We start from the raw sequence: 17,263 nt of genomic DNA on the forward strand, positions 1-17,263 counted from the left end.
TGTGGGAGGGTCAGGAGGAACTGGCGCATGCCACTGCCTGTTTTACCCTTCAGTCTTTGACTCCCCCCTTCATGAACATACTTCAGGAAGCTCATGAGCTTGGGCTCAGATCTGCAGCAGCGGTGTTGGCTCGCTGAGAGGTCACATCTGTTTTCAAGAACTGTGCAGAGATGGGCAAGGGCTGCCACATCTCCCAGCAGCCCAAGACAGCATCCAAAACTCCACACACGCTGCTCTCCAAATGCTTTCGGGTGCAGTCACAGAGCCTGTTTGCCTGTGTCATGGTTTAACTCCAGCCAGCAACTCAGCCCCACGCAGCCACTCGCTCAATCCCCCACAGTGGGATGGGGGAGGCAATCAGGAGTAAAAGCGAGAACACTCGTGGGTTGAGATAAAGACAGTTTAAAAGGTAAAGCCAGAGCCATGCATGTGAGCAAAGCAAACCAAGGCATTAAAAACATTTCAGCTGCCTTTTGCTAACTGCTGGGAAGAGTGGTGTGAAAATTCATTTGCCATTTTGCACTGTGTGGCAGTCTGCCCTAAATCTCTCCCAGAGGAAAAGATTCTGTGTCCTTAAGACAGAAAATGAGGGCTTACATACCTTCAAGTAGGGGTGTCTGTTCTCCACTGCCTTTAGAAGACGCCCACTGGAACAGAATTTCTAGAAGTGACTGCTTTTTCAGACTGAAACAGAGATATAGAAGTACTACTTTGGGGCCTGATGACAGGATTATTCCTCTTGCTATCTTAAATCGAAAAATGTCATTTTCCAATAATACTTCACTTTTCTAAGGGAGAGCCCTGTAGCTTGCAGAGAAGCCACTCGCAGCTTGTAACAGTGAGATGGGTGAAGCCAAGAGCAGATGTCTGAGCAGAATGGTTTGGAAATTAGTATTGTAGCATGTGCTGATGAGCAGGCCTTGAGGAAGCAAAGTGGAACGTAAGGAAGGAAATACCTGAATTATGACCATTGGCTACCAATCATGGAGCAGCATTAAAATCGCTTTTGTGTACAGTGCATGAAGAAGGTTCTGCAGTTTACCTGTGCCTATTCCTCAAAAAGCTTTTGTGAGCCACTGACAAGAAAAAAAGATAATTTCTTGCTACACACAGGCAAGGCACAAGTTTTCTGACTCAACATGAGAGAGAAAAGGATTTCTTGTATTTATGAGACCAAAGAGACTGAACCATAACACGTTAAGGGAGAGTTTATGTTTGCTGACAGGTTGATGGTAAATGGGACCATAGTGGCACTGAGGCTGTATTCCCACTAGGGTGATGTTGCTGCAGCCCACTCCCAAGTTCCTGTGGCCACGGATCACATTTGTGCAGGAAATGCAAGCTTAGCTCTAAGTGGCATTACCAAGGATTTTTTGCTGCATTACATTATATCCCCCAAGGTACAGGAGGACATTAGTTGCAAGTTTTATGACTAGTGTGCATTAGAAAAATGAAGCCATTAAATTCTCATTAGCTTTTCAATTTTTCATGTTATGTTATTCTAGAAATGCTTTTTGTACTATGGGCATGCACCAGTTACCACCGCAGAAAAGCTTCTCTTCCTCTTTAAGTAGCCTTCTAGTTTCTCAGGCTCTCCCTTTCTTTCCCTTTGTTTCAAAATATCCTCATTGTAGGTCCTATGGCTCAGGCTGCTTTTATTAAAGAGACAAGTGGCCCTGACTGAGAGCAGTTGCACTGACAAAACTATATGCTTGCTATTTTCTGTTAGCTGCTTCTTATTTTGTACCTTGGGCATTCTGATTTTGCTTTAATATTTTTCACTGTAGTTCTACTTTCAGCTTCAATTTCTTTTCTCTCTTTGCAACTGAATACAGGCACCTCAGGTGCCTTTTAGACCGATCCATTATAGTTCTTCATTGGCCTTTCTGTGAACGTATTACAAAAAATCCTACCCACCAATTTTAGACCTTGTCCACACCGATTTCTATTTGTTTCTGGACTTCTATCACTCCCTCACTCAAATTGTAATTTAAAGACTTTTCAACTGTCGTTTTTTTCTTTTGTCTGGAAAACCCCATCTAGCACAGCCTTTCTGCCAGGCAGAGGGAATATTCTAATTTTGGGCTATTTCTGTTGGTTCCAGTACCCTTTTAGGCAATTTCTAGCTCCTGAGAAACATAGTCCATGGCTTTAAGACAGGCACAGATCCACCTACCTGCTCTTACCTAGAATGCTATGAAAACCTCTTTTACTTGCTTAGCAATATAAAAAGAAAGCCTCCAAATATTCCAACTTGTGCCACAGAAAGGACAAACAGAAATGTACAGAACTGGATTAGTAGATGGCTTTGTCAGCTGCCTCTGCTTTCATGTGAACTTGGCTGGGTAATTAAAATGTGTAAACAGAGATCAATTACTACACATTTCCCACTGTGCTGAGTTCCCACTCTGTAATCTTTGCACCTCAATTAGTTATCCTCTCCTAATACACAGCTACAAGATGCAGAATCCTCCCTAACATATCACTTAATTAAAATGTTTATTCTTATGATTAAAAATATCTTAATATCACAAAAGCAAAAGCAGGTACTCAAGAGAACCCCAGAAGCTATAAATAATCAGAACGGTTGATGCATTAGCACACTTCTGCCTCGTCTGCCTCCTCTAACAAGTCCTGTTTCAAAGAAATCACCAGCTTCCCGGTGCTGCTTATGCCTGAACGTCATTGATTTTTTATGTAGTTCATTGCAGATGGCTGTTACACTGTGCCTAGACAAATAAATTTCAGCTGTGTGTGTTTTATGTAGCAAAGAAAATACTTAAAGGAATATGTGTAGCTCAGCTTCACAGATATCAATCTGGGTAAGTGTCTCTAGTCATCTCTAAAAATCAAACATACCTCACATCACGTTTTTAACAAGGGATTTTATGCACTGTCACATTACTCTTTCACCGAATCTGTGTATTTTTCTCTGAAGGTTTCTACAGAGCAGGCTAGTACTGATCAATGTAATGTAACATAATGTAACCCTGGAACACAGCGTGTTAAATAATTCTCATCATGAGCATTCCATGACGATACAGATGTGAAAACATTAATAAATATTCAGCATAAGAGCTGGTTAAAAAAAGCCTCTGGAATTCCAGGCTCACATGCTTCATCCTAGACTGCCACTGTTTATTTATACGAGCTTACTATGCATATTATTTTATTTGCTATTTGTAACTGAAAGATAAATTTATTTCAGATCTCTAGAACCCCATTTCAAAATCAACAGTTCATAGTAAAATAAGGAATCCTCAATATCTCTAAGCAGACCAGCTGACTGATGTTTGTAAGCTTACCGAATATTTTGGGAAAGCTTATGAAAATGCACTATCTTTCCTTCACTCTGCCCTGAGGGCATTTGGTATCCATACTCCTGTCACACTCGAAACTCTTCCTTAAAACCTTATTCCTCTTGGCCTGTTCAAGGAATTCCAGCCTGCAGATTCTGCTCTGCACTTAGTGTGCCCTAAGAGTGTGTATTGAAAGATGAGCTGGAAGAATGCCTTTACTGAAAAGAAACACTCTGCCAAGAATATCGGATCATGTGTTCTTCTAATAAACAGCCTACAGTGCCTGAATTTCATTTGGATAAGGGATTAAAAGTGCTGCTCATAGTAACACATTAAGACAGCAAAGTGCTGTTAAGACTGCACCAACTATTCACACCTACCTAGATCCAATGGACAAGACACAAATGGTCTTGGATACTTTTATTTAGAGTTTCACCATTCCATTAGTGGCCACATACGCGCTTTTTTTTTTTGTCATCAGTAATACAACACTAACAAACCACTGAATTTGCTTGTCTTAGTCCAAACTCAGATGACAGAGATGGATCCTGGATTTGTGTCCATGTCCACACATCACTCTGATGAGGCTCTAAGTGCCAGGCCATGCTCACAAGCAGGAAGTGGCTTGCCTCCACACCTAAGCCAGCTTTCCATGCTGGGGTCTAAACCTCAGGCCCGGTGCAGGTTGCATTCAGCTGCTTCTGCAAGGGCAAGGATATGGGCAGGTCCTACCCATGTGAATGGGATGGAGTCCTCCCACATGCTGTCCAAACGTACCACTCTGCCAAGATCTCCAAAATAAGAAATGTATCAGCAATTTGAATTTATTCTCATGATGAGAGTTATTCATGAGAATGGGATTCCTCCTAAGAGTAGTAAATGCAGCACTTCTGACAGAACTCCATCAGAGCAAAGAATATGAAACAGAACAACTAGGACACAGAAGCAAGGAGAGTTAACACTATTTATGATGCCTTAACTTTCACTGAGGGGGAGAACTAGAAACCTGACTGATGCATCCCAAGAGTCATTATTCAGGATGTAACGACCACAGATGCAGTGCACACTAATCCCAGCAGACATCCCTTGGGACAGGAAACTTAATTCAACATGGGTCGTACAGAGATGACACTCTGCTTATGTCACAGAGCTTTCTCCAAGTGTCACCAGACCACAACAAGTGCCACACAGCTTTAAAACTATCTCTGGACACACAGGAGTTAAGTATGAGGGACAGGAAGAAGCATCTGTGAACTGTTATTCAGGAAGAGAGCAATTTTTATTGAAGCAAAGTGAAGCTGTAAAGACATGCAGCTCTCTACAGCTTAGTCCCTCAGGAGGCCCCAGAAAGCAAGACAAATGAGAATAAACAAATACCTGCTTCAAAGAGGAAACAACTCAAGTATAAAGAGAGTTAAGGATACAAAAAGCACAATAGATTAATACACATGGGCAGGCAGGGAAACAGTAAGCTGCAATGAGGAGCAGTTTTAATGTATCAGTAGATCAATCACAGTCAAGTGTTTGTGGGCGTGAAAAAAACCTGCATTTTAGAGAGGGTTTCAGAGGAGGAAAATGAGTTAGCATTACAGATGTTCATGTCCAGGACGTGCAAGCTTATGTCTGAGATGACACAGATGAAGGAATCAAGTGTAGGTTGATTTCCCATCAAACATGAGGTTACAAAACCCTTTAGCGGCAGAAAGAGATAAAAACAGGCCAGATTGCAGTTGCCAAAGCCAAGGAAATGTTGTTGCAGTAACGGAGATGCAAAATGCATGACAGCATTGATGGAAGCTCAGCAGCACATACAGACAGGAAAAGCTGTCATGCAGACAGAATTAGCAGGATTTTGATAGGCTGGGTGGAAAGAGAGAGGAAGAACTGTGAGCTGAAGGGAACACCCAGATTACTCATTCAAATGAGAAAGCAGCTGGAAAGCTGGAAGGGAGCACAAGAACCCTTGGGCAGATTAAGAGTTCCAGGTTAGCAATGTTTTGTTTAAGGCAAGATGGAAATGAGGCGATGTCAGAGTTGCACTGAGACTGCAGGCTGTACAAAAGTTGATGGATCTTGAGCGCAGAAGGAGATCTACAACACTCCTTACTGGACTTTACTAATTCCATGCACTATTAAGCTTTGCCCAGGCAACTACTTAACCATTGCGGAAAGGCTGGGCTTTACATTGTGATCCAATGACTGAAGCCATTAGTATTTTTGTTCTCTCAGCGCTAGGTCACTTGACACAGATTATTCAAATTTCCACAGCTCATTAACATTTCCCACCACTTAACTCTCATCTTAGACAGGTGGTTGTACCTCAGTTTGTTTCCAGCAACAAAGTTTCTACCACTGCCTTTTCACCTTTCTCTACTCAATGCCCTAATTACTCTTACGACAAGCTCTCATGTTCATGATGCTTGCACATTCCACCACCAAGGGCTGCAACTTCTGATCCAGCTGCAGATACTGGTTTGAGGGACACATTGGATCCACCAGTAGGAATAAAAGACTGAACGGCAATGCAGAGCTCTCCATTTTCTGCACTTCTTTCTTCATCCCCATTAGTTTAAAAACAAATCAACCGTGTGTCAAGTAAACATCAATTATTTCCCTAAACTCTTATGTTTTCCTGCAATTGATCACATACCCCGAGTTAAAAGCCTTGTCAGTCCTCGCTATTTACCAAGCTTGCCGATAAAATACACAATCACAGACACAACCACAGACACAGACACTAATTAACAACATTCCATTGTGCCACAAATGAGAAACGCCAAGAGGTCTACCTTACCCTGCCCTGCTCCTTACACAGCTCCCGGTTCACGAGCACACATGCACACAGACAGCAGGCAGACAACAATATACAAAGATAATGAATGGGTCTCTAGTGTTTCAGATTTACCTACAACCGTGTCCTTCCATCAGAACTTTAAGAGTGTTTTGCTTCTGGCACTAGCATTAGCAATCCCACAATAAAGACTGTTAAGAAAAACGTTGCTCAACATTAGAGATAGTTAGAAACAGAGTTAGAAAAAATCTGGGTGCTTCCCAGGAGCACTCTGCGAATTACTCACGACTGCTAGATATTTTACAAACTGTGCATGGCACAGCTGCTGCCAATGGGTTACGCAAGTCTCTGACCCACACTAAATAAAACAAAATGGAAAATGAAGATCCTGATGAAAAGAAGAACGTGTACCTATTGTGTATCAGAGACGCAAAGTGCATTTGAAATAAAGGGCATGCGTATGGAGAGTGCACGTATTTGGGGGGCTAGGGGGAAAAGGTTAAATGCAGATAAACCTCTTGCTGGTGAAAATAACATTTGAATTCAATTTTCTATCCAGACTATCTACTTCACAGTCCTTTCATTCCTACTGTGGGAAAATAGGAACTGGAAAAAAAGTCCCACTGAGGAGGCTCTTGGCTTTTTTTTTTTTTAAACTTTGAAAGTCTGATGACCTAAAGAAAACAACAAAACAAACTGTGTCCACTATTTTAAAATCAGCTTTCCCTTGGGTCTCAAAACTGCATCTGTTCCACGTGCACTGAATTCAGCAAGAATACAGCATACAGGATGACTAAAACATCAGTCTGCAGGGAGGGACAGCAATATATAAAAGTAAATAGAAAGAAAAAGGCATTTAAGAGGCGAATACATATGACAGAGCTATTGCTTGGTAGAGGTGAGCATCTCTTTCAATTCGTCTAGTCCAACTCTTTTCTAGACCATTTTTATGCAGCTTGTGCTAGAGCTAACTGCCCCAAATACCGTTGATCATTTAGCCTATCAGCTAGGGCTTTAAAGGGGCATTTCCACGTTCAGCCTGCAATCTTACCTTGTAGGCAGCTTGTCTCATAAACTGCTTTGCAGGCTGCTTCCAAATAGCAGGCACTGTAATGACCCATCTTACTTCAGTGTTTTCAAAATCTGAGCCTCCTTGGTCACTGAGCTCCTAAATAAAAAGGAAATAGAGGTTAATGCAAAATGATGGGTGTTAATTTTGTAAGAAAACATTATCTTCTACTGGTTCCAGTAACAGTAACTTTCCCTTTTGTTTTCTTTTTTCCTATTACATCTATGCTACAAATCAGAATTATTGCCAACCTGTCAAGAAATGCTTTACAGTGCCAAAAACTGGGATTAGGGTCAATGCCTTCTCAAGGAGGCCTATAGAAAAGTCTATTCCTTAACATGAAGTAGAAGAGTTACCATTTTTCCAAAAGCAGTTTATGCACTGCTAAATATTACGGAACATATATGTACATTCTTAATCACAGTGTGGGATTTGCTGTTAGCTTGAAGAATTCACACTTGCATCTGGATTAACAGGCAGAAAAATATTTGAGGTATCACTGATGAACGTTATGTTTTACAATCTGGATTTTTCAATGACTTCTTTATACATGACTTACCTTTAAATCAAATTTTTACAACTCGGTTAACAAGGGGAAGTTACAGTTAAACCCTTTAAAATAATGACTGCTCCTTGAAAACTTTGCTTCAAGCAAACATTCAACACTAGTTTAGTTTTTTTATTATCCTCTTTTTTTTTTTTTTTCCCTTATAAAGAGGAAAGTCTGTATTGCATTTGCAAATTAGGTGATATACTGACATGTTTTGGGAAAGGTTCCAAGTAAAATGTCCCTACCATATGTCCTATCTAAATTTCCATCCAAACAGGGAAAGGTTCAGAAAGGTGAACAACGAGCCTTTAGAATGTAAAAAAAAAAAAATTATGTTTCTGCATGTGCTGTGCCAAGGTGTTGTGTTTGTTTAGCTATGCTGCAGTTCAAAAATCTATGCTAGAAAAGTAGTACCTTTATACTGCACAGGGCACTAGGAATGGACGAATTATAGTCCAAAGTAACAGTTCATTTACATCACTTGTGTAATTAGTTTCAGCATGCACTCACAAATCACAGGGATTTATTTATTAACATCAGGGAAGGATGTAGCCCTGTACAGGAAACACAGCAAATGTATGGGATTGTACCAAACAGCATTCATATTCACTAAAAATTTCCCCAGACTATGCACAGACTCAAGTCTGTGACTCCACAATCAACCCCAAATCTTTGAGTTGTAATGATAGGATTATTTCTCTCTAGCCATAAACAATAGACTGAGATCTCACAGAGAATAAATTAAATTCATTCCAAAAAGTAGGTTAGTTTTTTAACAACATTGCTATTTTAAACAATGCTTGCCTGAAGGAGGATTCTGATCTGACCCAGCAACTGCTATGCTTACGCTGACGTTCCAGTGGTACATTTGAAGCCAATGTGTACTTAAGTCACATTTAACTGTTTACATGAGATTTTAAATCTCAAAAACTGTTTACTGGGGACATGTATCTCACAGAAGAATACAAAAAACAAACTTGTGACCCAAGAACATCATTACAAAACATGAGTATTGTAACACTTCAAATGGGAAATAGAAAATAAAATGCATTTTCCCTACCAACATGAGCCACAGTGTGGGGAGGGGAGTGGGAATAAAGGGGGGGAGGGAAAGCAACATCAATGGAGGCAGTACAACAGAACACAGTATGAATTTACAAAATAAACCCTAACAGATGTCTGTCTTACTTTCTGGTTCTCCCTAATGTTTGTTAGATTTTCTGCATAAGCATGCATTCAGGATCAGGGCAACTGAATAACATCTCACAGCGCAACAACATGAAATTCACTCCTGCAAAGGGTCAGCACAGGGCCAAAATACCATAGCCTAATCGCAGCTCTTTGGCACACGTGCTACAGTTTAACTGTGTAAAACAGAATAAAGGAGTGTTGTGTGCATGTAGCTAAGTTGGTTTGGATCATGGAGGCTATATACCTGTGCTGGTGCAGAATTTCACATAGGCTAATACACCCAACTTCTCAGAGCAATCAAGTAGCCCGCACAGACCACTGCAATGGCACAATCACAGAGTTTCCACTAGGTTAACTGGCTTGTACACCTCAGCAGGTCATCTTTGTACAGACGTTTACAAATTAAATCCAGCTCATCCGACGTCCCTTTGCAAAGTCAGTGAATACAAAGTCAGGCTGGGGCAGGAGACATCAGTAAGTGCCCATCCTGTTGTGTTTCACAGTGCCAACTCTTTAACAAGAGAGAGAACCTTGCACAAGCACAGAACAATCCACCATCCCAGCAGCAGAAGCGTAGGGGATGAAGACAAGACCCAGTCTTGGGTCTTCAATTCCTGAGCTTCAGCTCCTGCACTTTTAAATTTGGTTTTCAAATCAACATTTCTTCGGGGGTGGGGGTGAGTGGGGGGAGAAAAAGCATTAAAAAATATTGAAGCCAGTAAGAAAATATTCAGCGCACTGTCTCACAGTGATATACTTACTGTTATTGAATCAAGTTTCCCCTGTGTGAGGGGAAATCACTTCAGGCTATTGTGAGCTCTCTAGACTCCACAGACTGCCTACAGTTTCTACAGCTGCCTTGCTTTGTTTACATCAAATACCACTGAGGTCAAAGCTTGGCAAGGTTAGAAGTGTTAAGCTCACATTTATACCAGTTATAAATACAGAAAATCTAGATAAGGAAGCATTACCCTACCTTTAATGCCTGTTCCTTAAAGAACTGCAGAGCGTAAGCAAATATCTCAAGTGCTTTGACTTTTTTGCCATTTGCAGCTGTCAGGTCTGTCTCCATGGTAAGATTCTAGATGAAAGAAAATAACTGGAAGTTATTAAAAGGAAGAGGTAAACACGAAATTAACTCCCACTGCTTGAGGAAAAGGAATTCTTCATTATCCACCTGGTTAGGAAAAAGTGACAAAGTTGTTCTGAAGAGGATCTAACTCATCACTTGCATTTCCTGAAGCATGACATTTGCTGCTTATTTTAGACTTTGTTTTTAAACACTTACCACATCTACAGATGGCTGCAGACAGAGAGAGAAATATGGACTAAATATTAAATAATTACAATAAACGTATCTGTAAATTAATTGCAACAAAGCTGCAATTTAATTAAGTGCAATTAATCCAAGTTAAGAGCATAGATTTTTGGCTTCCCACTAACATGGAATCAGAAAACACCTCAATACAGAAAGTACTGGCCAAGTCCCAGAACTCTAGAACAGCTTAAAGACAAAAATATAATCAGTAGGAATAATGTCAAATTAACAACATGATTTGTACTTGCAGTTTTGATAATAAACTCTGGGTAAATTTGCTCTTCTGAGCTAGAGTTGAGTATGGCTCTTATATTCTATTTCAGCTTTCTGAGTAAATTTATAGAACAAACCAACTTCCCTAGACATATGGATTTCACCCAGCAAAATTAGGACATGAAGACATAAGCAAAGCAGATATTGAACTTCTAGAAAGAAGGCTGGCAAAATACCGTTGCCAAATGCAGTGAGAAGCAAAACGAATCATGTTGTTAACTGAAGAGTTTATTTTATTTACTCTCTACACTTAGAAATAGAGCTGTTCACATTTGCCTGATAAACTTCAGGCAAATATCTAGTACTGCCCACAGGAAGATAATATGAGTAGCAAATGCATAATTATCCAAGCGAATCAGCTATTACTTACACCGGTGGTATGTAGCTTCATCTTAAACTTTTCAAAATACAGCCAATGCTTTGATTCAGTGGGATCCAAGTCATGGTAGAAGTCTCTTGCTGCATACCCAAAGCTATGAAACTTTCTCTCTGGTGTTAGGAGGATAGTAGTTGGTGTCTTCTGATTGGATACACCGGGATCTCCACCTTCCCATCGTCTATCCAACAAGTGAAACAGCCTCAGTAAGTGATACTAATGTTCAGAGCAGCAGGAAAATCAGTATATCATGAGAAAATAATCTGGTGACAGATTGTACACACCGTTTTCCCCTCCAAAGATACTAATTTCAATCCTTATAATACCAAAACCAAGTGCTTTTATTCACATCCAAAAAAAAAAAAAGAGGACTGTAATTTTAATTTCAGACAATTCAACAAATTTTGCAGTTAGTTGTATAATTGTACTGTCTTTGATAAGGATATAGGTTCCCTGAAATAAGGCATACACAAGGAAACAGTAGTACACTTACATTTTCAAACTAAACATACATATGTAATAAACATTGAAAAAAAAAGATTTTCAAGTAATTAGCCAAGAATGTGATGAAAGAAAACCCAAATCCTCAAAATGGCCTACACAGCCATCAATCAGACTCCATGAATGCTTACTTGTACGGGCTATTTTCCCCCAGTTTGAATTCAGGACCTGTCTAAGTCAGCTGAACACCGCTACAGTGAATTGATTAAATCCCTGCTTCTGTCACAGAATGCTCTCGGGAGCGAGAAAAGCCACTTCAACCAACACCTCTTCATGTGCCTGATTTCCTGGACACCAGAAACTCTGAAGACATATCTGCAGATGTTGAGCTCTCTATGTTGCACTTTCTACTCACCCGAAGTTGATGGATTTTCTGTTTCAAGTGTCAAGAATGTTGTAAAAATTTTTATCTGTCAAAAACAAAGCGGAGTCCCCCAACCCACAAGTATCTTATAGGCACCAAAACATTTCCCTCACCACCATCCATTAAAACGGTGAATAAAACTAGCTCATAAAGATTGTGAAGGTATCTTCAGGAAGACCCAAGAAGCACAAAGGTATTAAGGCAAAAGCAACACTAGGCTTTCAAAGAATGGATAAAGAAATAAGTAAGAACATCAAATATGGAAAAAACATTAAATGCAGGAGGAACTGGGGGGACAGGGGACAGACACATAGCGAGACTACAAGGTCTGACCGTAAGCATTCTTGTCTTCTCCTCATTTCTCCATCACAAAAAAAGCAGAACAGAAGAACAAGAAACTCGCGTTACTGTTCCTCCTCTCCCCATATACAAGTACTTTCAGCATGTGAAAACAAACACTTACCAGAAAACATTTTCTTACCAAGGCGTCAGTGGAAAATCTGCTTTATGCCATCAGACACAATCATAATGCAGCTCAAACAGGAGTCAGGCTAAGATTACATGGGCAACTGCATTCATTATTAAACCACATGTGGATTGCTTTCTTCTGAAGATAGCAAAACACACTTTCATAATATACTACTGCCAAAACCTTGTTCCGAAGCACAAAAAGATTGCCTTGTTCTGCGGTACTTGTTTATGAGACATAGAAAGATTATGTAGAAAAAAAAAATCTTCTTTTCCACTTCACTTGCAGAAACAGCAGAGCCAACTGAAAATTAATTGACCTCTGGACCAAGGCAGAAAACTGACATGGAAAGCTACAATCTGAGGGGTTAATACTTGGCAATTGTAACAAGGAACAGGTTCTTCTGAAGTGCCAGGAACCCTTCAGATCATCCAACAAGGTCAAACTGCAAAATCTGCCCTTTTTTGCACCACAGCAGCAACGGCAGGGAGTCACATCTATGAATTTACCACAGTAGAGGGTAATTCCACTGCTCTGAGAGCAGAAATAACATGATGAGAAGTGGAATGTTTTCCACCTTCATCCACTTGGAAAAATTCTCCTAAACCTCTCTAGCCCCATTGCTCAGCCCCGAGCTACTTGGTCAGCTCCAAAAGCTTTGAGTAGGTGTTACAGCAACCATATGGGATCCACGGCCCGTGAACAGAAAACACTGCCTATTTCACCAGAATGTGAAATCCCACACACCCGCTGCAAGCAGAGAGGAGACAGACTGGTATCATTTTTGCTTGGAATCATTAATGATTTATTCTGAGTCACCGGTGGGAAATTCCATAAATAGGACATGGCTAATAACAATACTTCTTTATTTGTCTTGACGGCTAGGTGCGTTTTCTCTTTCCGGAATAAGTACGCTAAAGATGCGGTTTAAATGAAGATGAACTGATGCTCAGACTTTTTCAAAGCCACCTGGAGAACTGGATGGTCACTTCCTGATGAGCTTCTGATGGAAACTAGACACAGTAATTGCTCAGCATGTTCTAAAGTTCTCAGCCTGTACTACTGTTCCGTCACAGAAAGAGCAGTAAGGAAACAAAAAGGGAAATCTGACTTTACCATTTACTTTACTTTACTATCAGAGCTTTAAAAATACTCCTCTGTGACATCTTTTCCAGAGGCAAGCAGCCGCAGTCAAAAACATGTGCATGGTAACTCCAGACTGGACCGCTCAGACAAAAAAGAAATGCCAATTAAGAGCATGCCCTAGTACAAACCAGCAGTACTCTAAATGCATGTGGTCAGAGCCAGGTCAGAGCTAAAAATCTAATCAAGCAGAACCCAGGTAGATTCCTGCCTCAATATGGACATATGAGAGCAGTTCCTAGGCTGATATAAAGTAGAGCAGCTCAACAGAGCAGCACAGACCCGTTTACAGCCACAGAGGATCTGTCTGTATATTAAAAGTGAAAATAGAGACAACAGGGAAGTTTGTGTGGAAAGAATCACAAGGTTATACTAAGGTTAGAGAAATGCCCTTCGTTACACACGAATCTGGCTAACAGAGAGAGTGATCCGTGCAGAGTGATGAGAATTTGATCCAGAGCTGCAGCATAACAGTCAAGGAAACGAAGCAGTAGGGTCATCAAAATGTAGCCGAATGCCGCCAGGAGTGTGTATGCAGAAGAAAGGCAGTGTCTGCCAAGAATCACAATCCAACAGGGAAGAGAAGCAAAAGGAAAATCTAAAGGTTGAAGTAAAGTTACGCTGAAAAAAGACCACTTTCTCCCTCCTTCCAGAGACAGGCTGTAATTTGCTTCATAGTCACATGCGTTTTTCCATTTCCTTTTCTTCATTTGTGAAATACTTACATTCAGGTTGTTGCTATTTAACCAGCAGTTGAAACATTTATAACTTCATGTAAGTGCACATACATCAATAGGAGTTTTTCAAAACTGTGTAAGACCTCATGTATTCCCGTCAAAGGAGACATATTTAACTCATTCTACAGCATGGAACTGTCTTTCATTATGGCTCTGACACCACCGTGCACGCCGAAGTGTGTGCTGTACTCATGGCCAGGCTGTCCATAAGCATTTACTCACAGTGTGAAGGTATCAGAAAACAGCACTCATTGTAACAGAGCCTGAAAGTAACCACAACTATCTTTACAGAAGTAGTGGGGAACTAGTAAGAGTTGAGAGGTGTCAAGTATTACCTAAAATTGATAAAACAGTAACTAATGTTATGCGATCAAGGTAAAGTCATTCACTGATCATCTAGAAGCACATGCCCAACCCTGAACACATACTTTAGTCTACTGAAGTAAGCGAGGCTACTCACTCATTTAAAGTGAAGCGTGTGCTTAAAGAACTTTGTTACTTATAAATTCATTGGTTTTAGTACTGGACACCACAGGAAACAAACACGCAAAGTCAAAACCATGACTTTGTCTACTAATTACACAACTAGAATCATGACTTTGCTGACACTACAGCCAAGTGTGGTACTAAAGCCTTGTGTGTTCACTCTTTTCCAAAGGAGGCCTTGGTAATTAAACCCATCTTACCCTGCACTGGGACATTTACAGAAAAGCAGCTTTGTTAAAAGGCAGTCAGAAATCTAAATGTCTGGAAAGGATCAGCACTAAGGAGGGAAGGTGGAAAAAGGAATGTTAGGAAGCAAAGAGGACCACGCATCATTGGTATGCTTTATTTTAATGTAAACATTCTCGAGTGCGGGCGGGAAGTTACATTTACTCTGCTGAAATACTTGTAAATTATCCTACACATAAACCTACTTATATACAGAGTTTGAACCTCTTAATACCTTCTGAACTACTGAAGCCTTATTTTGATATCTATATCACTCTCTTCATAGAATTTCACCATTTCATGTGTATTTAGTTATACATATATAAAAATATGATTTACATTGTTTCATAAGTCAGTTTCAGCTAAATCTTCCCCAAAGTCCTTCCCTGGCAGCAATATTTATTAAAATAAAAATAATTTAAAAAAAAAAATCATTCTTGGCATTAAAATATTTCCCGTGTTTTGGAATACCTTTTGGAAATGTAAAATACATTTCCCCAACCCCAGTACATTTGTTCCTTCTGGTTGGAAGTATATGAATTAATTTATTTCATTTCTTTTTACATTGGTATCTCATATAATACCCACACACGTCTGAAATCACAGTCATGCCACCGTTATTGCATAAGGAACTAAACATGGTGTTTTGGCAAATAGGCAGTAAAATGTCAGTCAAGATATGGAATATACTCTCAGTTGGCCAAACAGCAACTGGATTTCAACATCCCAGTGATAAACAGCAGGAAGTCCAGTGCCCTGGAAGAAGAATCTAGTCTGTAATTTACTGCAGCATTGTGTGAACCCAATGGCAAAATCAGGTCCTGAGGTAAAATTTTGAGTCCAAAGGGCTTAAAGGACTTCCCTAGAAACAGAAGAGAATTCACATCGTAAAATCTCCATAGAGACTAACAGACCAACACAGTATATGGGATTTAGGCTTGCTCAGGTACAGATTCAGAGACGTCTTCCCTTATTTCGGCCAACTTCAAGGAATTTCATTATTTGCTGTCAGTAGAGAACCAGAATTGATATACATGGATTCTGACTCCACAGCCGTGTAACCTGGCTGAGACAGCAACACATGGCCTGTCCTTCGACTCCTAGCACCACACAGCTAGCTTCCTTTGCTGTTTGCAAGACAACAGGTGAATGGGATCCAGAAAAGGCCTTGAAGCACTACTTGTCTGTACTGAAAATGGTAGGTATCTTTGCAACTGGATTGCCTAATATCATTCCAAAATTCACTTCCCATTAGACAGTATTTCACATCCCCCAGTTGTGTCAGATCTTTGAAACAGGATGGACTGTATACAAACCAGCTATGTAGGCTGACTGCACAATCAATACTGCCTGCTGAGATTTAGAGAGATGCATTCAGCTAGCATCTTTGTTTAGAAAAAAATTACAACATATCACACTGGACTTCAGCAAGTTAGTCTTCTTGCCCTTTTGTTCTCAGTATTACAGTGCTAAAACAGAAACAGCAGCTTTGTTTAGAAGAACTTCAATGACTAAGCCTTTCATACATACCTTGTTTATGTCTGAAATTATATCTTGGTCTTGTTCCAATATAGTTATTTAAAGACACTTTAATTAATATGCATAAATTTATACTGTGTTGAATTTATCAAGAATTAAAAAAAAAAAGTTCCCTACATAATAGCATCTAAAATCTGTCCCTCACATACATATAATACAGAATATATTTCCCATCAAACCTTGATTCTCACATTCATGCTTTTTGATTGCTTTATTTCCCAGTATCATTGGTTCATTATCAAGGCTTTGATTTAAATTCAATGCTAAAAAGCTTTTATCAGCCAAATGAAGTATCAGTTTCTTAGTGCAAGCAACTAAGCACTCTACACGCAACTGTGTACAATCATGATTCCAGGAGATGGGCAGCTCCTGGGAAATGCCATGACCCCTAATAAGTCTGTAGTTTCTCTCAAACTCTGACATAAGGGCATCTTGACTTAATAATTATCAATGCTCCCTAAAAAATTCTAAATGCTTCTTTTACTCATGTCATCTTATAAACTCAGCAAAATAACACAGAAGGGACATGTTCACGTGATTATTAAGGTAAATTAGAATACAATAAGATGCAACAAAAAATTGTAACCATGAGAAAGGTGTACACTTTTGCAAGACTGGGCAAATCTAGACACTTCAAGCTTCTGTAGAAAATTTCTATAGCTACTGCAGACAATCGATGTTGTCACAATGGAAAACTAAATGCTGCATTGCAGCCCTTACCTCATTACATGAATACATTCTGGTTCCTTGGTGAAGCTGTAGGCGTAGCCACTGGATGTTGTGCCAAAATCAATAGCCACAACAACAAGAAATAACTGTTCTACAGCATCATCTGCATCAGAGTCCTTCTGAAAAATAAGAGTAGTAAAATAGACACTGAGTGACTGATCAGAATAACTGTAACCTGCCTTAGCCTTCAGCATTTCTGCTCT

The 17,263-nt window shown here is 39.9% G+C and overlaps 1 protein-coding gene across 1 annotated transcript in view; it reads right to left on the reverse strand.

Annotated features, from left to right (window-relative positions):
• Window positions 1–17,179, reverse strand: part of LOC104508366 (heat shock 70 kDa protein 12A-like) — a gene marked incomplete at both ends in the record, with an annotated part of 28,814 nt that extends 11,635 nt beyond the window's left edge. The window contains 4 exons of the mRNA XM_010149961.1: window positions 7,142–7,258; window positions 9,877–9,981; window positions 10,862–11,048; window positions 17,052–17,179. Coding sequence (XP_010148263.1) covers window positions 7,142–7,258; window positions 9,877–9,981; window positions 10,862–11,048; window positions 17,052–17,179 — 537 coding nt within the window. The remainder of the gene's footprint in view (window positions 1–7,141; window positions 7,259–9,876; window positions 9,982–10,861; window positions 11,049–17,051) is intronic.
• Window positions 17,180–17,263: the final 84 nt, after the last annotated feature.

Source organism: Eurypyga helias, unplaced genomic scaffold, assembly GCF_000690775.1.
Source record: "Eurypyga helias isolate BGI_N326 unplaced genomic scaffold, ASM69077v1 scaffold40454, whole genome shotgun sequence".
In the NCBI taxonomy this organism is placed as follows: Eukaryota; Metazoa; Chordata; class Aves; order Eurypygiformes; family Eurypygidae; genus Eurypyga; species Eurypyga helias.